The sequence below is a fragment of the Trachurus japonicus genome, chromosome 16 (genome assembly GCF_045865225.1).
Source record: "Trachurus japonicus isolate A0001 chromosome 16, Traja_1.0".
Taxonomy (NCBI): domain Eukaryota; kingdom Metazoa; phylum Chordata; class Actinopteri; order Carangiformes; family Carangidae; genus Trachurus; species Trachurus japonicus.
Window position 1 is genome coordinate 2849234 of NC_140922.1, and position 22395 is coordinate 2871628.

The following is a 22395-nucleotide window of genomic DNA, read 5'->3' on the forward strand; positions in this document are numbered from 1 at the left end:
ACCCGGTAGAAAGAGTGCCCGCCCGTATGTGACGCTCCTTGAATTACAGTGAACGCACCCACAAAGAAGCATAGAAGTAGGGATGATCTGATTGGTCAACAGTAGCCGGTCTTCTATTGGTTGACAGTTGACAGAAACTCCGTGAGCAGAGCAGAGATCCGAGAGCAGGACTTTCCTCCGCGCAAGAGGAAACACTCTGCGCAGGCAGCTGTGACCAAGTGCGAGCACACAGTTTGAGCACGAGCAGGGCAAACTTGAATTCGAAAGCAAAGTTTGAGCACGAGCAGGGCAACTTTGAATCCGAGAGCACAGGTTTAAACATCGAGCACATAGTTTGAGCGCGAGCAGAGTAAATTTGAATATGAGAGCAGAGTTTTCTGAACGTCAAATCAAAAAAGTAATGCTCTCAAATCAACATAATATGCTCTTGATTTATGATAGAAAATAACCTCCATAAAGTCGTAAGTCGTGACTTGAAGCTGTAATTTACGGTTTCAAAAGCCTGCCTGGAACGCAGCATTAGCCAAAACGACCGGATCGCTTTCTTCTGCTTTAACTATTCCTAATAAAATGCTGTTTGGACTAATTTTTGAAATAATATAGTAAATGCTGAAGAAGAATGGGTGCACTGTCTGTTCTGTACTTTTAATCTTACTGGTAACTTTGACTTGACAAAAAATTATGTGGACCCCTGCAATGATTTACTGTACAAATAATTGCAAATACAATTAATTAATTAATCTTTGTGTCAGTTTATGTAACTGCTTTTATTTCATTTTACACACAAAGGTTAAAGTAGTCTAGTGCAAATTCCAATTCTTTGTTTGGCCACTAGATGGGGCCGGTGGTGCAGCGTATACTGTACATCCTGGTCCTCTTTACATAGCATGCCGTTCAGGAGGTGGTCTAACGAAAAGGAATTGCTCCACAAGCACTGCACCATTGGCTTTATTTTGTGTACAGATAGTTATGGCTCCCCTGGACCTATTTATTGCATATTTCAGTTTTTCTTTTTATTGCTATTACTGCTGTATTTGCAATAGTGCTACTTTAAAGTCAATCTAATGCAATCCATTGAATAAACAAGAGGGCATGACCAAAATGATATGACTCTTGTTACTGTGATCAGGGCTGTCAGCATCATCAGCTCCTTTGGTGCATAGAAAAACCATTTTCCTTTCAAGTGTCACATATACAAGTTCATCAGCTAGGCTTGACCAGCTCTCTCTCTCTCTCTCTCTCTCTCTCTCTCTCTCTCATAGACACAGGGTGACTGCAGGGTGGAGCTGGGTAAAGGTGAAGCACGGAGCTCCCCATCACTAACGGCCTGCTGCTTCAGCAACCTGAGAGGTGAACCAAAAGAACAGGAGGCCAGTCCACTTACACACACACATTGACAATAATGTCCAGTAAGTGCAAAATATTAATCAATTAGGAGGGCAATTAATAAAGTAATAAGAACAATTTTTAAAGTGGTACCAATAGAAATTGAAAGGTAAAATAAAATGACTCAGAGGGACCATCAAATTAATTTTCATCGTCAACACGGCGTATCAGCCAAGTGAACCAAACTTTCACAATAATGTATGTTGTTAATTATAAAGGCAGTTTTCCAATAAGGGCCTGGTCAACAAACAAACTCTCTCTAAATGTCTGGTGAAATGAGCCTCTAGAGAATAGAAACAGGATGATGGAATATCACAGACCGAAACACGGGTCTCTCAGTCACTCTGCTCTGCTCTGAGCCGAGGAGAAAACTTTTCTCGTATCCTAAGTTTTATCCAATGAGGAGAGAGAACGGCATGAAGGGCTGTGTGTGCAGCCAGAGCCAGTCTGGTGCAGCCAAGGGATGCGCGTGAATGTGGTGACATAGGGATGAGGACCAATAGATCCATGACGAGGGCGAGGGCTGCTAACTCCATCGGCTGACAAGACGTTATGGTGCGTTCAAGGCAACTCGTAACACGTGTTTTTCCGACCTGTGAAGTCGTACCAGTTTGATCTGGTACGAGTTCACGGGTCGGAAGTTATGAGTGGCCGTTATAGTGCACTTTCACAGGTAAAACAGGTCGGAAAAACACGAGTGGGTTGCCTGGAACGCTACTAAGTCGTGACTTGAAGCTGTAATTTACGGTTTCAAAAGCCTTCCTGGAACGCAGCATTAGCCAAAACGACCGGATCGCTTACTTCTGCTTTAAGTTGTAGTGGTTGGAGTGAACATATGAAGTTGTTAATGTTGAAAGCTTCATCGTTATCGCACATTTAACATACAACGAAATTGGGAGCGCTGTGGTGCATACAATAAATATAATACATGAAAAAGCTAAATTTAAACAAGAACAATAAAAGAGCAGTGTAAAATAAAGTGCAGGTGTCGACGTGCAAGAGGGCATGGGGTAGACTGAGTTTTTTATGTTTGTTGATTGAGATTATGACATTAGGGAAGAAGGCATGTGAATGCGGTGGTTCTGGATATGATGAACCAATATCGTTTACCGGAGAGTAACAGTTGAACCGATGACTTTTTCTGCTGTCTTGACTCTTTGTAGATGAGATAAGATAAGAGGCCTTTATTGTCACTGCATTAAAATACAATGAAATTGTAACTCCCCATCACAGTGGTATTCTGGCATACGTACAATCATCGCACAATCATCGCACATCATAAAAGCAGGAAACAGCCACTCTTGAAAAACCCAAATCCAGTCCATTACACTGTGACCAGGCTTGAAGCCACTTTAGACAGACAAGGGCAGAGTGCAAAGAATAAGCAAAAAAAGTTTTCCTCTTTTGCCATATGAAAGAGATGTTGAGAGTAAGTTTAAGCCCCAGCAATATCATCATTAAGACTGCAGAAGCTGCAAGATATGGACCACAGGACACTGCTAATGTTCCAATCATTTATGTGGAAAAGAGGAAGAAGGGGGGGGGGGGGGTGGAGAAGAGGGACAAGGAAGAAGAGGGAATAGGTGGAGAAGGAGGAAAAATTCTCAACCCACTCACGTAGGTTAGGCACAGGGAAACAATGGGTAGACTAGACTGTTAGTATGTCAACTGTATAAAACACAGGAGCAGGTGTATCTGTGGAAATCAAAAGTCACTATGTGTTTACCATCTTTTAAGTCTGAAGACCCCCATGTAGAAACATCACTATACCACCCATACAGTAGCCTAACTACTCTGAAATAAAATTGGACAAAATAGCCTATCTTCTTCTATCTTCTACCCTGTTGAATCAGGAAAAAAGAAAATAGCCTACTTATTCAATGAATATTTTGTAAAGTTTACATAGATCATACATTTTTACAGCTTATTTATTTTCACACGCACATATGGAGGAGATTTGTTTGCAGTCTATCAGACAGTTCCACTAGGAACTTCTCAACAACAGGAACCTAATCCTGAAAGTGATGTGGCGTTCATGTGAATCGAGGAAATTGGACAATGGCCATTTCTAAAACGCCAGTAGTTTAATGAAGTGTGTTGCCTCCACCTCAACGTTTGGTTATTATTACCATTGATGTTTTTTTGTTTCTTGGTTTTGGGTTAGTGCGCACAATAATTACAATATAAGCTCAATTGCGTACTGTTTTTGTCCATTTGATCTGAATACGAAGTTCAGAGTACCTTTAAACATTGGCTGTGATAAACATTACTGCTAACTTTGTTAATATACGCATATAACGTGCAGAAAACCATAGAATTAGCGGGAACCTCTGTGTGTCACTGAGTTTTAAACCACTGATTGTGAAGGCTTCGGTTGCGTGTTGCTTCTTCCAATAACATTGAACGCATCGCCAGCGACTCGGCACTCCCACACGGCAGCCATGGCAACACATGGTAGCAGGCAGGTGATCGCAGCAGCTATGAAAACAATGTTTACAACTTTCTGAGCAACTTTTTGCAAATTTGTTTGGGAAATGGCGCAGATTAAGTTTTAAGTTTGGGGAGTTACTGTGATGAGTAGTGACAGGAACCCGACACACATGTCGGAAACAGTCTAGCTCAGCTTGAAAGCCGAAAAGGAACGTATTTGCGTCAACGTTAATTAAGTTGATGACTAGCTAGCTAGTAGGCTAACTAAGCTGCTAGTGTGTCACTGTAACACATCGTTAGGTTCAGTAACGTGTGCTCTCAGGATGTGAACAACCATTGAAGATTTCTGGTAAACCTATATATGCTCGGCTGGTTGCGGAGTCGATGCTAGCCTGACTGCTGGGTGACCATGTCCGGGAAACGAGCGCCGACCGACGGCCTGCTCCGCGGGAGCCGCACCAGATCTTACGGCAGCTTGGTCCGGTCTCCGCTGTCTCCGGTTCACCAGAGACGCATTGAACACACAATTCAGCCAGGGGAGACACTACAAGGCCTGGCCCTGAAATATGGAGTGTCTGTAAGTATGCACTAGTTAGCTTTTAATAGTTGCTCCTACAGCTTTAGTTCCTTATCTTATCTTTTATCAGTGATTTTTTTTAAAACCCTTCATATTAATGCACAGTGTTGTAGAGCTAATCTGTTTTGCAATATAGGGGTGTTTAAAAATAATTATATGAACCTGATGACAATTAGTTGATAAATTGATCCGTCGACAATTGATTGTTGATCTGTTTTTTTGATTGTCAAATGCTTGATGCTTTCAGCTCCTTATTTGTACAGTTTTTTCCCATTAACCATGAGGCAGTTAGTCTGCATCATTGGTTTTAATAGATTCATTCATTCAAATACTACAACTATTCCCATTAATAATAATAATAATAACTAGAAAATTTTGAAAGGCCCACGGGGCTACTGCCGGTTTTGCCATCTCTGTCAACATGGGAATCAAACCCACAATCTTAAGGTCAAGACAGAGCTGATCAGACAGACACATGATCATCTTTCTATAAGCACTGATATGGAGGAGCTGTAACCACATTAGGTTAACTGTGTGTGTGTGTGTGTGTGTGTGTGTGTGTGTGTGTAATCACATGAAGTTACCTGTGTGTGTTACGCCTGATTTCCACCGAGGCCGTCAGCGCCGCGGAACGTCAGCGTCGCGGTCACCGCTGCCGATAGCTGCCACTCTAATCAATATTAATATGTCCACCGGAAGCGCCGCGACACGTCTCAGCAGCGTCCCAGCCGCGGCTCTCCGCCCGCGCCGCAGCGCTATCAATCCGTAGCACTTCTATTTTTGACGCTCCCGTTGCTAAATCGCGTCAAGCTCAACAGAGCCGATCGCACCAGACAGGAAGTCAGACACTGTATCAAAGTAAAACACTTCCGCTCCCTTTCAAAATAAAACACAACATGCACGTCATCTAACTTCACAACAACATTACGTCGGAGAATAAAAGTCAGCTGTGTTGGACTAGGTGCAGAAGCGGTCGTCATGGAAAACTGTACTGCGAAGGAGGCTCAACATGGCCAGGCTTTGTGTTCATCTTCCAGCTCAACAAAACCTCAAGTCGGTTTGTTAAGTCCGGCTCTCATCTTTATGGTCTGTGCGTGTTCATATCAAAGGGGGCATTTGGCGTCATATGATTCAACTTCTGCACGAAATTGATCCACAACGGGCTGATTTCAGCCAAGAGGAGTGCAATTGTTTTAATGGAGAGAGTATGAGCGATATATATATAAAAAAAAAAGCACGATCGCAGTCTGAAGCAACAGTGTTGCTGCAAATACGACGAGAGGAGGCTGCTTTTAATTTTTCTGACAGATCTTGCGCTATTATATGAAGCTTTATCCATTTAAACTAAATAAACTAGAGCAACATCAACTGTCATTTTAAATTGTGTTTTATATTGTTATATATTCCACTGATCGCAATTATAACGCGAGTGTGTGTTTTATTGGAAGCGAGGCTGAATAGGTTACAGTGAGGTTTTTTTAGGTGCTGCACTAGGCTACAAGCAAATCTCATATTGCCTCTGTACAAAGACAACAAAGACCTTTTTAAATGTGAAAACAGCGGAGACTTATTCAAGATTTGCGTTTGGGCAACACTGATATATAGCAGGCAAAACACTGGAATTAATTTATTCATGGCCACATTAAGTTAAGTTATTAACTTTACTGATTATCCATCTGATTGTCTGTCCTGCTGCGAGCGGACAACTTCTTTCAGTGGTGACCATATACTGTATAAAGGTGGTAACTGACTGTAGGCTTTATAAAATAATATATATATAGCCTAATATATAATGAGCTCCTGACGCTCAGCTCAACGGGGAGGAGGCGGAGACAACTCTCAGCGGAGACGCTCAGAGAGAAAGTCAACAGCAGCGATCAGCTGATCTCTCCCTCCGTACAAACGCTCCGTTCTGATCCAGCTCCACTGGACTTTCAAAGTAAAGGTGATGCAGCTGTAAATAAATTAAAATAGTGAAACATCAAAAGCTGTCGCCACTTTGTTAATATCAACCGCTCTACACTGTATCAAGAGCAACGATCTCGCGTACGTTCCGTATTCTCGCGTGAATACGGCTGGCTCGCAAGGCAGCGCTGCGCTGCCGTAACACGTCCGGTGGGGATTGACGCCGGGCAGAGGACGGAGCAAAACCGCGACGCTGACGTTCCGCGGCGCTGACGGCCCCAGTGGAAATCAGGCGTTAGAGTGTGGGAGAGGAGTGCACGCTTCCGCGCGCATTTGTATGTTACCTGTGTGTTTTGATGTGTTTGTGTGTCTGTAACTGTAATCACATGAAGCTGGTTCTAGAGTCTGTGTGTGTGTGTGACTGACTTGATACATGTTATGAGCTGCATCCTGTGTCAGTCTGATTTAGCTGTGTCTGTATAAACATTTAAACGAGCGCCAGGTGGATTGTTTATGAAGTTAACGAGCTCTGGCCTGAGGATCAGAGGTTACCACGGCGATAGAGGCCCCCCAGGCTGAGACAGACAGAAACGTGGAGAAAAAGAGCGATTTTATGCCTCTGTACCGGTCTCACATTTAGGCTTACTGTGACAAAACGGTAACTCCTATCAGAACAAAACACAGATCACATTGCTCTAAGGACTTCCTGAAAAATTTGGTACGATTTGGTGTTTCTACAGTAAATATTTTGGAGACGCTGGCAGTTTTAAAACATCAGTCCGTTTTGCTTCTCTCAGAAAATATTTGTATTGGAGTCAATGAGGAGTAGAGACAGACGTGGCCGCACTCAGAGGCTTATTCTGTAAATTCTTCGAGTTGCAGGACTAGTAGCGAATCGAAAATAGTCCGGAAGAGGACGAATAATAAGAAAAAATCCACACAGTAACAGTAGTGGTCCCTGCAGCTATTTCATAGCTGTAGGGATCAGTGCCCGATGCGATTTCCCGTGGCCCTAATAATACTAGTTTTTGGGTTGGGCACCCCAAATTTCGTTCCACATGTGTAATGACAATAAAATCTATCTATCTATCTATCTATCTATCTATCTATCTATCTATCTATCTATCTATCTATCTATCTATCTATCTATCTATCTATCTATCTATCTATCTTTTACTTTACTTTATTTTTAATTTTTTTTATATTTTTATACATATACCCTCATATTTTACCCTGCTAGCACAATGCACTTACACTTATCACTTTATCCATACGCGTACTCATATTGTTGATTGCTGTACAACTGGATGTCGTCACTGATGCGTTGCGGTACTGTTATTGTCTGTCTTGTTTCTATCTGTGATGCACTTTAAGGTTTAGCTTTTAATCTTGTTGTGCTGTTGTACAGTGACAAATAAACACTGATTCTGATCCGTCTATCTATCTATCTAAAAATGCCAATGCCAGTAATTTAATTTTTTATTGTTTTTCATAATTGTTAGCATTGTATTCTTTCTTCCATCAGTATGGTGGAGTCAAGGTGACAACACAGGGTCACCACTCACCACATTAAATATCAGTAGGCCATGTTAAAGATCGACAAATGCTCAGGGGTAAAGATCAAAGATCTAATGCAGGATAGCCCTTCAGTTTTAGTGGTTATTCAGTTGTTGCTGAGTTAAGGGCATCTGAGGAAAACATCAATGGTTAAAAAGATGGTTTGAATGCTGTGCGTGATTTTTGTAAAATCAAGCAAAACGTATCAAGTGTTTTAGAAAGAGGTCAGGTCAAAGAAGTTAACAAAAGGCTGATGATTTCTTTCTCTTACAGATGGAGCAAATCAAAAGGGCAAACAGACTGTACACCAATGATTCCATATTCCTGAAGAAATCTCTATCTATCCCTGTGCTGTCGGACTTGGATGACCGCAGTAACGGGCTGGATTTGGCAGGACAGGATGATGAAAAAGACAATGCTGGCTGCGCGCCGCCACAGAATGGGCACACAGGGAGCTCATCTGAGAATAAACAAGACAGCGGTGGAGAAAGGGCATCGGACCTGACTCCTGTGGATTTTTTGAAAAGGTTGGATGACTTGATAAACCAGTCCAAGCAGGCTGCTGTCAAAGGGTGCGAGGAAGCAGAGAAACGGTATGCTTGCATGGCCTCCACTGTTTGCTTGTTTACACTGTGTTGTTCAGACACAGTCATTCCCTGAGTTTATTGTCTGACAGAATCCCAAAGGCTTGTTATTTGGCTGCCATGTAAAAAAGTACTGGCTAACTGAATATATGCAAGTCTGGCTTACAAGATAACATTGTGCAGTTTCCACCAGGCATGAATCCACTCAACATTTGTGATGTATGTGATATCTCACTGTGTTTGTTGTGGCCAGAATAGACTTGGCAAATATTTTCAAGTGTACCTGCTAGAAATTACATCTGTAGCAGTTTGCATTACAAATGCACATATTGAGGGAAACGTATAGCCAGATTCTGACTGCTGTTCATACGAACCACATCCTGCATTGGTTTTTGAGTTGTAGGCAAATGAGGCTTCCTTGTTTTTGAGGAGACTCCCGCTCTAAAAGTCGAGGCTGCCAAAGGCGTGGCTAATTTTGTGTATCATATCAGTCTTTAGACTAACTGCATCCTCTCATCCGTTTCCTCTTCACAGGGTTGCCGCCCTAGAAACAGTGTGCACCAGCAGGGTATTGGACCGGCGGCCTCTCACACGGTCCCAGAGTGTCATTTCATCTTCCAGGATGCAGCAGCAGCAGGCAGTACCCCTCACTGTCACCAAACTCACCAAGAAACTGAGAGACAGAGAAGATGAGATCTTCGAGCTGTGACATGTAATTTCTCCTCTCTTACGTTGGAAAATTACGGTAAAAAAACTTTCCCAGAAAGCCATGTGACTGGGTTGGACCTCCTGGAAAAGGGCATTACAGATAATGGAAAGGAATAGGTTTGTTGTGATCCCCGTGCTGCTCTATGGTCTAGTACCATTTAATATAGATGTTGTAATGGGAAGTTATGTCTTTTAACAAGTCTTTTTAATTTAATGTTCCACTGTTTTTTAGCCTTGTTGTGTATTTATTGAGATATACTACAGTATAGGTTCCTCATGCAGCCCATAACTGTGTTTTTAAGAGCTTTATGTACGAAATAGCCTGAAATGCTAAAAATTAGAATTTGCAGTCACATGTTGTTAGTCATATGACTGTCCAGTCGGTCATATGGGCAACATGTGGTTTGTGTGATGCTACCTCACAGCCTGCTAACACAAAGATGGTCAAGTTTTCCAACTGAAACCCCTTATCCATGTTACCTAAAATACATAATTCATGTTCACTCTAATATTGAGAGCACAAAATGGCTCATAAATGGGTCCCTGTCTGTCTGCTGAGGAATTAAAATTTCCATGTAGCCAAAGTTTTTTAAAAAAGAGACGTATTTCATAGAATATATTTTGACAGCAATATTTTTTATTTGTTGAATTGGGAATGTTGATTCATTTAAGTTGTTTATAGTTCATTTGAAAATAAAAAAAAGTTTTGATCCCATGTTAAGGTTCAGGTCTAAATATTTTTGTCCACACTTCTTATTGGGCTGAGACCTCGTGGCCCTCAAACAGGTAACTCTCATCAGTACTTGAACTTTAAAAACAGCAACTGTAATATACTTTTGCACAACATAACATCACTTTGTAGATATTACAGTATTTGACTGTAATGAGTCGACTGGACTTTCTCTTGTTTGCTGAAATTCAATGGCTTTATCACAGAAAACCAAAGAATAACATAGTGACTGTGAGCCATTTCTCAGAAAAACATGAATTATAGGATTAACGTTGAAGTTTGCATAGTCAACACCATGTAAGCCTGGTGATGCTTTGAAACATGTTTTGAAACTGCAAAGTAATGGCACAAGTAATTGTCCTCTGAGGCTAGTTGCTTTATTATTGGCTGCATTGTCTTTCTGGATGTTTCAGTAAATACATTGCATCAAGTTGCTGATGCATGATTTTGACCACTAGATGGCAGTGCTGTACTAGAGTGGCATTGTTCCCCGGCCTGTTGTCTTTATGCAGTCTTCGTGGCTATTTCACTCCTCTCTATAATACATAACATCAGTAGTTATGAATAAAACATTTCAAATATTAAACATTGAATGACATTTGATGATGTAATAGAACAGCAGATATAAACCAGTTTATATTCAAGCTTGGTTTCTGTGAACTTTGTCTGAAAAGACAAGTATAGATCACCATTTACAGTATATATCACCTCTAAACATAAAAAAAAACTTGAGGAATGACTCAACCAACTTTAGTTTTTATCCCACATGTTCTTTGAGAACAATGGGGCAGCAGTTTTGTTCTCAAATCGTCTCGTCTTACGTTGCCAGTCCTCAGCAGCAGTAAGACCCATAACAGTCCAGTCTTAGGTGGCGTGCCTTTTAGTTCTCCCAGTGTCTGACTGACATTTTTGTCGCTTCTCCGTCATATTGTGCCATCTTCCACCAGTTTGTTGAGTCCTTTGCAGATCTTGGTGAGGTTTGGTCGGAAGGGGCCACTGGGGTCGTACAGTTTGGTCAAGAGCTCAGCGTCGGAGTAATGGTTGAAGACGTGGTTGATGCGACCGTGGGATTTAGGCGTGAGGTGGGTGTTGACCAGCTTCAGCAGCAGATCTCTGCAGCCCGTCAGGAGTTCTGACATCACTCCCTTGTCAAAGGTGAAGTCCACCTGCGTATCAGCCAGGAGACATGTTTTTTGTCAGAAAACCGATTGAGTGTGACACTTTACATTGCATATGGGACTGTCAATACAAGTAATGCAGAAGCAGAAAAATAAGGCCCTATATCTGGCCATCTGCATGTCCTTGAAAAGAAAACAAACAGAATATTTAAATACAGACAGCTATATACAGTTTTCAGAGGCTGGAACTTGTTGCAATCAAAAGCTTTTTTTGCAGTTTTCATTTTGATGTAGATACAAAACCAGAGTGTGATACAAACCTATTTTAGTTCTGTCACACGATATGAAAGTGGAGATGGAAACAGGCAAGTAAATTAGAGTCACTGAGATGTGTAGAATTTAACAAAATAAAACCACCAAGAACTTCAGTGGAGGTTTGAGCCTTATATAGAACATGTTGACACTTGAATACAGTGTTGAAATGCCATATATTGGCTGTGTACTACTGTTCATCAAATTTACTTTAATAACTGGGCATTCTGTCTGTAACAGTTTACTTGTGTCCTTATTCCTACATTATTTTCTGTCCCTAATTTAGTCAGTTTCAGAACTTAAGTCTACTCACACCTTGTACATTAAAGAGTTGATTGATGGAAACTTACCTCATAGAAGCTGATGGCTGTCATTGCCCCCATGTGCAACTTTTTCTTAAACTCTTGGGCAATTACCAACTCTTCTTTGCTGAAACGGTTGTTTCTGAACAGCACGCCGACCTTCACCGCGATCTTGATCAGGTCTTTGATGACTTTCTGAGCTTCAGATTTATTGCCAGAGTACTCTTTGGAGATGCGGTAGAGTTCATCCAGGATCTCACTGGTGGTGTCATCGATGAACATTTGCACAGAGCTCTTGGTGGCCATGGTACTGAGGATCTTCTTCTGTGCCTTCATGGCCATGTCCTTGGAACTGAAGTCCATGGTTGGCTGAAGGGTTAGAGAGAGGCAAAGGCATTTCAACGTTACAGCATTTTAACAACAATGTTGATATAGAAATACCAAATAATATTCAACACTTTTACACTGTAAAAAATAAAATATCTTAACAAGAATATTTGTCTTATTTTTAGTCAAAATATCATTTCTAGTCAAATCAAATCTCATTCTACTTAAAATAAGACTCATCACATTAAAAAGCAGCTTGTTTTTAGACACTTTTTCCTTCTTTCAAACATATTTTCACTTAAAATAATCTGATAGTGGGGCAAGTTTTTCTTCCTTATTACAAGCACAAAAAACCTGCTTTCACTGGCAGATTTTTCTACTTATTTCAAGTGAAAATGTGTTTGAAACAAGTGAAAATTATCTAAAAACAAGTTAATTTATTGTGATAGTCTTATTTTAAGTGGAAAGGGATGAGTTTTGACCAGAAATAACACAAATATTCTTGGAAAGATTTTGAGTTTTTGCAGTGCATTATCCAGATAAGATGGATATAATTCATCCAGCATTTTGTTGATCAATAAATGTGTAGTTTCCAGCAGTAGTGGAAGCTTAATCATTATAGACTTAAAGCGCTTCACTCATTGAACATGACACCTGTGAACTTCTCATAATACTATTCCATTTCCTGTTAGTGGAGTGACTGGTCAGTGAATCTGCTTAGTTTTAGACTCTTCTTTTCCTGTAGCCACGAATCATTTTCTGCCACTGTCCCTAAATTACACCAGATTACAGTAAATATGGGGCATCAATAGTCAAAGAATAGGAAAAGGGTGCATGAATGAAAATAAAAGTACTGAATACATGATGGGCGCCCACTTCACTTATAAACTACAGCGATAAACTCAAAATAAGAGGAGGAACAACAGATTCACACCATTCAGCACCACCTCAGCCTGTTTTTCCCGGCAGACAGTGAGTTTCTCTAGTGGAGTGGAGGTTAAGTGCCATGTTCAAGGACAGACAGTTTGTTGTGGCGGCTAGGGAGGACAACACATGTTCACCTCTCTTATCCAGTGTTCCAAGATCATCTGGGGTTTGAAGTGACGACCCTCCAGTCTCTCACATTTCTATCCATAATGACATCACTTAAATACATTCCATTATTACCTTAATTAATAATTAAAGTCTAAGTATTTGACGGTCGACAAAAAAATAAGGAAATCTGATTTGAATCCCTGTTTTTATGTAAGGAGAGCTGCAGTGTTTGTTTTTGTATCTGACATGCACATATGATGCCGAAAGGGAAAAGTACCATGGAAGAGGCTCCGCAGAGGCTTTTAATTTCTCCTCTGAGACTTTAACAACACCTAGCATCCATCACGGAGAACCCCCTGGGAGGTCATCAGCATTCATACAGCACGCTATGACAGAACTACAAAATCCACTGTTTATCTTTGGTTGTCAACACAGTCTGACTTAATTCCTTTTCAATTCAGTTTAATTTCCCCTAATCTCTAACAAGACAGTGGGCAGATTCCAAGTGGATCACAGACACGGGAAAACTAAATTTAGGATTTATTTAGCTGATGTTCTTATTAGAGATAAAAGCTGGGCAAGCAAAGTGGTCTTAAAGTCCCACATCATCAAAATAACAAAGATATGCTTAAAGGATCAGAGTAATGACTCTTATGAGAGATTAAAATTGATAGGTGTAGTCATATCTCCAATACTACAAACACACCTTAATCAAGTGTATCTTCGATAACAACAACAAACAACAGTATCAAGCAAAACATACATTATCTAGTTTCCATCAGTGCGACTGAAACTGCTGAGTATCCTCCCCTTCTTCCTGTGTTATTTTCTCATATTTTCATATATGTGCGAACAGGCCCGGAATTCAAAAAAAGCTGTTACTGAACATCTTTCAATGTAATTTTTTTGAACTGCATCCCACTTCTATGACTTGCGTGGACAAGCATTTGAAAGAAGCAGGTAGGCTGCATAGCTGAGGCAGGTCCATGCCTGCTGTTTCAAGATTCCATCAGCATTGGGACAGTAACAGAAAGCCAGCTACCTGGGGTCTGTCTTTGGGTAAAACAACAGTTAGTTTGTTACTTAAACATCCTTTGAATAAGCGATAACATATTTTTTGACGTCAGCTTCAGTGCGTTTCTTTCATGGCTGCTTGTCCTTGATAGATGGTGTTATTAAAATGATGGGATACTCATTGTCCAACTTCAGTGATGCAAAGTCAGCACTGTGAGCTAATGACTCCATGGCTCACTAATAATAATAATAATAGGGAAAAGTGGTCCAGTTGCATTAACGATTATATCATGCAAATAGGCAGCACTTGATGTGACTCTCCACCATCGCTGGCTTGCACCCCCAGTCCCAGCTGCAACATCCATAATAAGCAAACAGTCACTTTTATAGGATATCTCAATAGGTCTGCGTTTTACATGCACACCCATTCATTTTGAACAAGTGTCACATTCCTAATAGCTTGCTTTGATACAAAAGCTTTTTGTTCCCTGTGGGGAATTAAAGAACATTCATTAGATTAATTTCCCTTAACAGTGATAATGGAAGTGGAGCAGCGTGATAGCTATTCCAAATTCACGCTTCAATCTCATTTATTTGCTAAAAAGACTACAGGGATTTGAGGGACGTGCGCAGTGTGTAGTCATCAGCCTGGGTTCCACACAGTGAAATGTAACTCCCACAGCTGGAGACTGCTCATCACTTGCCTTTTTGTTGTCTCTACATTGTTTATATATTATGCAGATACACCGAGGACGGAGAGCATTGATGTATTTTTGTGTAAAATCAGCACATTGCCATGAAACCACTTTTCCTTTAATGGCCGTCGTTCGGTCGGTCACATCAAGGACGCTTTCAGTGTTGAGCATCAATTTTCTGCTACAGATGGACTGAAGAGGGCCTTTAAGCGTCAGTTTGTTGTTGACATACACCGGGGAGTGACTGCATTACACGTTCAAGTGTTTGTTTCCTTCCCAAATGCCCATTGGATTTGACAAGCACCCGCACACTGTGTTGCGATCTAACAAAATGAAAAATAACCATGGATGGGATCACATCAGCTGTGGTGCCTGTCAAGGTGTTATTATTATTGGATTAAATATTAGCATTTTTCTTTAAGCATGTGTTTATTAGTTTTTGTTTGCAATTTACAGCAAATCAAGCAAGAGATTCTTACAAGCAAGAAACAGAGCAAACTTTTTCTCCCTATTCTCCCTCCCTCCCCCTCGCTAAATAAGTAAAACATTAAAACAATAAAAAAAGGAAAGGAAGGAATAATAATAATAATAATAATAATAATAATAATAATAATAATAATAATAATAATAATAATAATAATAATAATAACAAATAAATAAAAGACAAATACTGATAACAGTTATATGATGAATTTCAAGGGTGTTTCTCAGGACATTATATCACACATTCTACTCCCTCAGAGCCTCCTCCTGCTGAAGAAAACATCAAAAACATGATGTTTCCGTTTAATAATGTACGTTATCTTTTCCAATGTCATGTTTGATGCCATCTCTTTAATCCATCTTCCAATTCTTGGTACATCAATGTTTTTGCAATGAAGGGAAATTATACGTTTGGCTTGTAAAATACACATATCTACTAATCTAGATTCCTTACTTTGTAAATAGGGGATAGTTGGATATATGCCCAGAAGGAAAAGCTTAGGATCCAGTGGTAACTTCTTAGTTAATATTTTATCGATCATGCTAATAATATTTTACCAGAAGGATTTCAGATATTATCAATTATTACGATATTATGACCTGACTACTCATCGCTAACGTGTTAGACCGCACCCATCTTTGAATTGGACCTTTATTTTGATGACAGCTACACAACTTTAAAATGTGAGTGTGTCTTGCACAGTTGTGGCGCTGCTGTGGTGACAATGTTTGTCTGCAGACACAGACACACCTGCCAAAGCGCTCAAAACAACCGCTGTGGTAGTTCCCACTGCAGCTGGCTGTCTGAGGGCACATGCACACACACACACACGCGCGCGCTCACACACACACACACACACACACACACACACACACACACACACACACACACACACACACAGGGTGAAAACAAAACCAGCCACATGGTCATGGCTGGTAACGAGAGCAGAGGAAAGTGTAGAGACGGTTGTATTCTGTTTTCAGAGGTGCCACACTCGGCCCTGAGGAATCTTTACATGTTAGGTTAATGGACATCCAGAGGGAGAGTGCTGATTGGTGGAGCCATCCAGGCAGGCAGGCAGGAGAGGTAAATATTTAGCATTCTTCAGATGACTCCAGCATTGAGCCTGCAGTGTTTGTGTGCTTGTATGAACTTGTGCACAGGATGTGCATTTCAGAGTAAAAGTGGTCCCTGTGTTTGTGTTAATAAAAACCTTTCTGTGTGTCAGTGTCTCTGGCCTTTCTAGCATGTTTTGGGTTGTGTGGGCTCAGCCGAGGCCTCATGAAGCCCCCTTTGACTCAGCGTATGAAAATATGCCTTGTGCTGTTATTAGAGTGCAGCAGGGCCTTGTTACTATAAGCTCGACAGATGGACAACCTCACTGACTTCCAGCCTGAGGTTCTGTAGCTGGTGAGACTGAGAGGAGGGAGGGATACGTCTCTTTTCTCTACCTGCAGCCTTTGATCAGATCCAACAATGAGAGTATTCCAGAGGAGAAAAAAAAAGCCACGCCAGTCAATCAGATGAAAACAAGGAGTCCATTGTTGAAAGGTCATCTCCGAGCTGCAAAGGCAGTGGTATCGACCTGACAGAAACTTTTATTTTCTCCTGGCAACGAGCGGAGGAGAATGGAGAGCCAGTGAAACTGCAGGGTTCCTGAACCCTTAAACGGCAGCTTTCTGCGTGAGATAAGTAATGTGCCAACACGTATTGTCACTTCCGTTGGGTGTTTTTGAACTGGCGCTGTACGTTGCGACTTGTGGAACTGTTTTTTCGCACTTTAGATTCTTGTGTAACTCAGTGGCGTCAGCGGCATGTTTGATTTTCTTCTGCAAGTCTATAAAGATAAAGTTTACTGTGCTAATTTGACCAACATTGGGTTTTAAAACAATAACGCCTCCATTAAATAATTGAAAAGGGAGCATTTTGAAATCGTCAAAAGTACATATTGCAGTTTCTCTTTCAACATTGCACAACTGAATTGCCATTGCTCAAGCCTGCCACCCATCTGCAACGGCCCTAAAGGGAAGCGAAACAGACCGCAGTTTGGCTGAGCGGTGGGGAGTCATCAGCAAAAAGGCCCACAGCTTGTATTTGTGAGTGACATCTCAACCTTTCACAGACTTTGGCTCTGACTTAACATGCTTCAAATCAAAGTAGGCCATGCAGTCAATGAGGGAAAGTCCACTTCACTGTCTTGAAATTAGAGTTGAGCAACTCCCAGCCAGCCTGTGCAAACAGAAGTGCTGGGCTCCACATCTGTGTGTGTCACTGTACTTGTTCCAGCACGACCCGTTGCGAGTTGCGCTCGCATATCTCTCAACTCGTGTTCAAGATGGGGAAGTGGAGACTCGCACAATTTGTTTCAAACATCCCCTCGAGTCTGTGTGTGAACTGAACACTCTTAATTTTTCCAAGAACAAAACACACACAAAAAAAAGAAAAGAAAACCCAAGCTATAATAAGAAGCAGGGCCCAGAGGAGTCGTTTAACTGGCACTTGAACAAGGCAGAAGTGTCTTACCTGTGTGTGTGCTGAGTCCCCCTCCCTCCGTGTCCGTGTCAGATCTCTCTTTCTTTATCTCTCTCTCTCCCTCTGCTCAGTGTGTCAGGTTGACAGCGCAGGGCCGGCTGATTTAACACGATCCTTTCATCCTCACCACCAGTCGAACCAAAACCCAAAAAGAAACAGCAGCTCTCCTGCAGCGCTTCAGTCACCAGCACACTGTCTTAAGATAATGTTGAGTTGTACTTCCTTGAGGAACTAAATTGCTATGACACACCCCTCAGCTGTGTGTGTGTGTCTCTCTCTCTCTAGCCTATGTTGCGTTTCCCTCTAAAATTCAAATTCAAACTCTACAGAGCTACTGTACTGTATTCCTCTCTGGCCCTCACTCATCACACTTTACCACTCTCTCTGAATCTGTCTGTCCCCGCTCTCTCTGTACTGCTGACGTTGTGCCTCTGCTTGTCCTGACAAGTGAAAACCCCAGAAAGAATTTAGCAATAATCCAGTGATGCAGCCGGTTGAAAGGGGAGCGGCTTAACCCCCGGTTTTGTGTTCACCTTCGCTGGAATGCGGCTCCTGTCAGTGTGTCACACAGCGCAGCAGCGTCCCTTCCATGTGCGTCTCTTATTCCAAGTCAAAACAGTGAATGAGCAGGAGTGTGTCACACGTGTTCACAGCTGAACTGAAACTGAACGCCTTTACCAGCCCACGGAGGCTTTTTACAGTAGATAACATTTATGGAAGAAGAGTAAAGTCAAAGTGATATGTGCGAATACTTCCTGTCTTAACTGTAAAGTTACAGTAATATCAGGTGTGTTATCTTGATGTAAAGCAGTGATAAAGCAGTGTTTTTCATAGTTGAATGGACAAACATGAATCTGGCTAGATCTTACACCCTGATGCTGCAGTGATGGAAGTTACTGCACTTTATCCCTGATGATAAATAATTGATCATGGTAGAAAACACACTCCATAAAGTCATTACCTTTAGAGCGGTGAGCCTGATTGTAGTCAGAGCACAGGCTAATAAAAACCAAAGGCCGATATCAATCTTATGAATGAAGCTTTGTTTAAGCCGCTTGACATAAAACTTGGAGCTCCCTGAAGTCTAATGTGACTGAGTGAAATATAAACACAGATGAGGGCAGAACAGGATCTAACCCAGTGAACAACAGAGCCATCAGTGTTGGCAGCTTGTAGCAGCCATGTCTGCCAGTCTGAGTCATGAATTTGTGATTCATTTAGAATCAGGAAGTGTTCCCTGATGCAAAAAAAAAGCTGCTTGTTTTATCTGCAGGTTAATCTGAACGGCGACCAGCTGCACCGAAAGAGGCTGGTCGGCTGCAGCCCGGGCCCATTCACAAAGACCCGTCCAATGAAATGTTAATAGTTGTCAGATGTGGGGTTAAAGGTCAGCTGGACTAAGGGGAGCGGCCTGGACAGGATACCGGCCCACCAGAGTGCAGCGCTGGCCCAGACACACCTGCTTCTTTGTTTAGTCCCTTTAACCCCCCCCCCCGCCTCCCTTTAGCCCTTCTGCAAGAAATTAACTGGAGTAAAGTCACGATAAACTTTGTAACTGCAGAATGAGGTCTGTCACCGTGGCAACAGACAGGAAGTAGTGCTTAAGCGGTTTCCTGATGGCTTCCTCTTTATCATGTAATGACATCTCACAAGGAAACATCGGCAGAGAGCACTCGGCTGAATATCCGCGTGTGAGTGTGTGTGTGCAGGCTTGCATGTGTTTGTGCACACGGTGGAGTGTGAGGCGACACACGCTCGTCCCCGGAACGAGCTCTCACCCTCTTCACCTGGGCAACCGTACACAGCTTACGCATTCGCCACTTTTGGTTATGAGATAATAAGAGGAACTTCAATTATGTCACTTATCTTTCATTAAAAGATCACACAGACCTTTCAGTCTCTAACCTTCCACACACACACACACACACACACACACACACACACACACACACACACACACACACACACACACACACACACACACACACACATACAGTCACTCACATAATGGCAGTGTGTTATCACCAGATGACTAAGACAGGAATAACCAACCTCATAACCACTGAGGTCAGGGAATTTGCGCCTGAAGCTCTGGAGCCTGAAGTGGATGCAGGATTTGATGAAGCTCGGTTGCTTTCTGCTCTTGTGGCGTCTTTCCGCTCGCAGCGTTAACACGATAGATGGTGAGCACAGATCGAGATGAACAGATGCTGGTTCAGGTTGAGGCCAGAGATTTAATTTGATCAGATTGCAGCTAACAGGGTTTCATTTTCTCCCCATGGCAGGATCGGATATAAAACCTTCCATCTTAGTTGCTCTTTTTTTTTTTTTCTTTTTAGAAATGAACGACCTCAGGGATGCAGAAATTAACTCGCTTATTGCTCTCAGTCTCTGATTTATTAACTAATTAATGTATTCATTAACTAGTGGTTATCCTGTCACCTCCTAGTGGCTGTAGAAAGACATGGCAGCATCAGCAGATGGCACCGAGCCAGGCTCACTCTCTCACATCCTCCCTGCACTTCTGTGGAACACATGTGTGAAACTGTGATAGTATTTCTTTTTTTTTTTTATGTGGTCACATGGTCAGAAGCCCAAAAAACAAGTGTGCTTAGAGATGTAAGGTGTAATCAAAATACAGTGTTTTTTGAAACCGCCAACCACCTTTAGATTAGTGTCACGGCCTAATTACGGGGAAATGAAAACATGTCACTTTGAGTGGCTGTACATACAGTTTTATATAAATGAACACTATCATACAGTGAAACAAATGCAGTCGGTTACAGAAAGTAGAACCAGAACTCATTACGACAATGATGTAAAGGTCTAGCCAAATGCCTACCATATGCCTAGTTTAAATAAAATAAAAAACAACCTGTGATGACATCTACTCTCAGTGACTTCAATGAAGCATCCATTTTTCTGTTCATGTGGATTCCATGCAAGTCCAGTCACATAAAGTCTTGCTTTAATTTTCCAAAACATCATGTAGTTTATTGTAATTACACATTTGATAATGATCCCTTTGACAGTAAAAGCAGAGACTCTGTGGATTGCTCATAGAGCTGTAAAATAACAGTGAATATTGTAAAGGAAATCAGAAATACGCTCATTGTCCTGGCCGTCATTACCTGTAGTAAAGTTTTGAAGTTCTCTGTTTCTTTATGCATGTGGTGTTTGTGTGTACAGGACGTTGTACTTCCTTCTTTTTTTTTTTTTCGCCATAAGGAAGGCCTGTTTTGAAACCTGTAGCTTTGCAGTTGTCATGTTGGTGATATACCAAAATTAACGATAGTTCTGTCAGTTTCTTCACTAGGCAAATTATTGTCCCAGAAAAATCAATAAAACAAAGAGACACAACGCAGGTTTTCTGCATTTGGTGTTTTTCTCTGTAGGACAAATGGTGTTTAATGGAGATGTTTAAAGGAATAGTTCACTCAATATTTAAATTTCATCTACTCACCCTCATGTCGACTAAGGGCTGGAAGAAGCTTCAGAGTTATCTGTGCATGCAGTGCATGTCAATATAACGGTTGCAAATGGATACCAACTGTCTTCGTAACAAAAAGACACACCAAAAAACATCCAAATACCTCCATGCTGCTCGTATGTAATGTCCGTCTTGCAAACAAGCTTGATATAGACTTATTTAATTTTTTTGGGAACAATTTCGTATTTCGGGGCTTCAATACAAGACGGACATTACATACGAGCACTATGGAGGTATTTGGATGTTTTTTGGTAATGAGTGAAATTTGAATTTTGGGTGAACTATTCTTTTAAGTGTTGATCTTTTCTCAGCCAGAAAACTCTTATTTTACTCAAAAGGTCACAAAAAGCTTATATCTGTCACAACCTGTTGACATGCAGTGGCTTTTGAAATCGTCAGTGACCGGAAGTGATGAAAACGCTGACATTCCTGCTCTGTCTTGCCCCCCCCCGATCAAACCTCACACCCTCCTCACATGTGGCGGTGTGTTGTGTTCCTACACTCTGAGCCTCCTCTCACAGAATGGAGCAGGAGGCACTGCGCATGGGCAGGTTGGCGGGCAGCTTAACATACTGCTGCCTGAAGCTGTTTCTCTTGTTGTTGAGTAAAGGGCCGGGGTTCTCCAGCCCGTCGGCCGGCGGCAAATACTCCGGCATGGCGTTTCCCTGGGGCACATCCAGCTTGGCCCCCTTGTTGTTCTTAGTCTTTTTGGCTTTCTCCTTCTCCTGGGGCTCGGCCGACACGGAGGGAGGCTCGTTGGCGGCCTCCGGTGGGGGCAGGGCGTCCAGCGGGAGGTCGCTCGGGCTCGGCTTCCCTTCTGCTTGGTCATCGCTGCTGGCGATGTTGAGGTTGGAGGCCATCCGCTTCGCATTGGTGCTTGTGGAGCTACAATTACACATCGGTTACAGAGATAGTTCAACATTTTGGCAAATTCCCCCTTTTGCCATAATCCCTATAGTTTTAGTAGTACTGTAGGTTCATTTTCTTTAATTGTCGGCGCGAGCTGTTTTTAGAACGGCGGACTGCACGGTACTTTTGCATTTGCCTCATCAGACTCATCATGATACACCTGTTGTCATGCTGTTAGCTGCTTTTTTTACATGTAGCTCCAGTGACGGCAGATCTAAAGATGATATCCTCTGGAATAAACTGCACTGGAAAGTGGAGTGGAAGTGGAATTATCTTATCAAACAGCTTATGTCTTGTTTT

The 22395-nt window shown here is 41.8% G+C and overlaps 3 protein-coding genes across 4 annotated transcripts in view; 1 reads left to right on the forward strand and 2 right to left on the reverse strand.

Annotated features, from left to right (window-relative positions):
* Nucleotides 1-3861: 3861 nt before the first annotated feature.
* Nucleotides 3862-10307, forward strand: LOC146971434 (lysM and putative peptidoglycan-binding domain-containing protein 1-like). Its single transcript, XM_085803432.1, has 3 exons — nucleotides 3862-4393; nucleotides 8129-8448; nucleotides 8974-10307. Exons 1-3 carry the CDS (start codon nucleotides 4226-4228, stop codon nucleotides 9146-9148), a joined length of 663 nt encoding a protein of 220 aa, XP_085659558.1. The 5' UTR covers nucleotides 3862-4225; the 3' UTR covers nucleotides 9149-10307.
* Nucleotides 9765-17900, reverse strand: tnfaip8l2b (tumor necrosis factor, alpha-induced protein 8-like 2b). Of its 2 annotated transcripts, none has more exons than XM_085803433.1 (3): nucleotides 17688-17900; nucleotides 11658-11978; nucleotides 9765-11043 (listed from the first exon to the last, which is right to left on the reverse strand). In XM_085803433.1, the coding sequence occupies exons 2-3, from the start codon at nucleotides 11970-11972 to the stop codon at nucleotides 10801-10803; spliced, it is 558 nt and encodes a 185-aa protein (XP_085659559.1). In that variant the 5' UTR covers nucleotides 11973-11978; nucleotides 17688-17900; the 3' UTR covers nucleotides 9765-10800. The 2 variants fall into 2 exon arrangements, with proteins under 2 accessions (XP_085659559.1, XP_085659560.1); XM_085803434.1 differs by having other exon boundaries at nucleotides 11658-11983.
* A 3753-nt stretch (nucleotides 17901-21653) lies between these two features.
* Nucleotides 21654-22395, reverse strand: part of LOC146971436 (soluble guanylate cyclase 88E-like) — a 28992-nt gene continuing 28250 nt past the window's right edge. Inside the window, exon 17 of the mRNA XM_085803231.1 lies at nucleotides 21654-22071. Within this exon, the coding sequence (XP_085659357.1) occupies nucleotides 21702-22071 (370 nt within the window). The 3' untranslated portion in view covers nucleotides 21654-21701. The remainder of the gene's footprint in view (nucleotides 22072-22395) is intronic.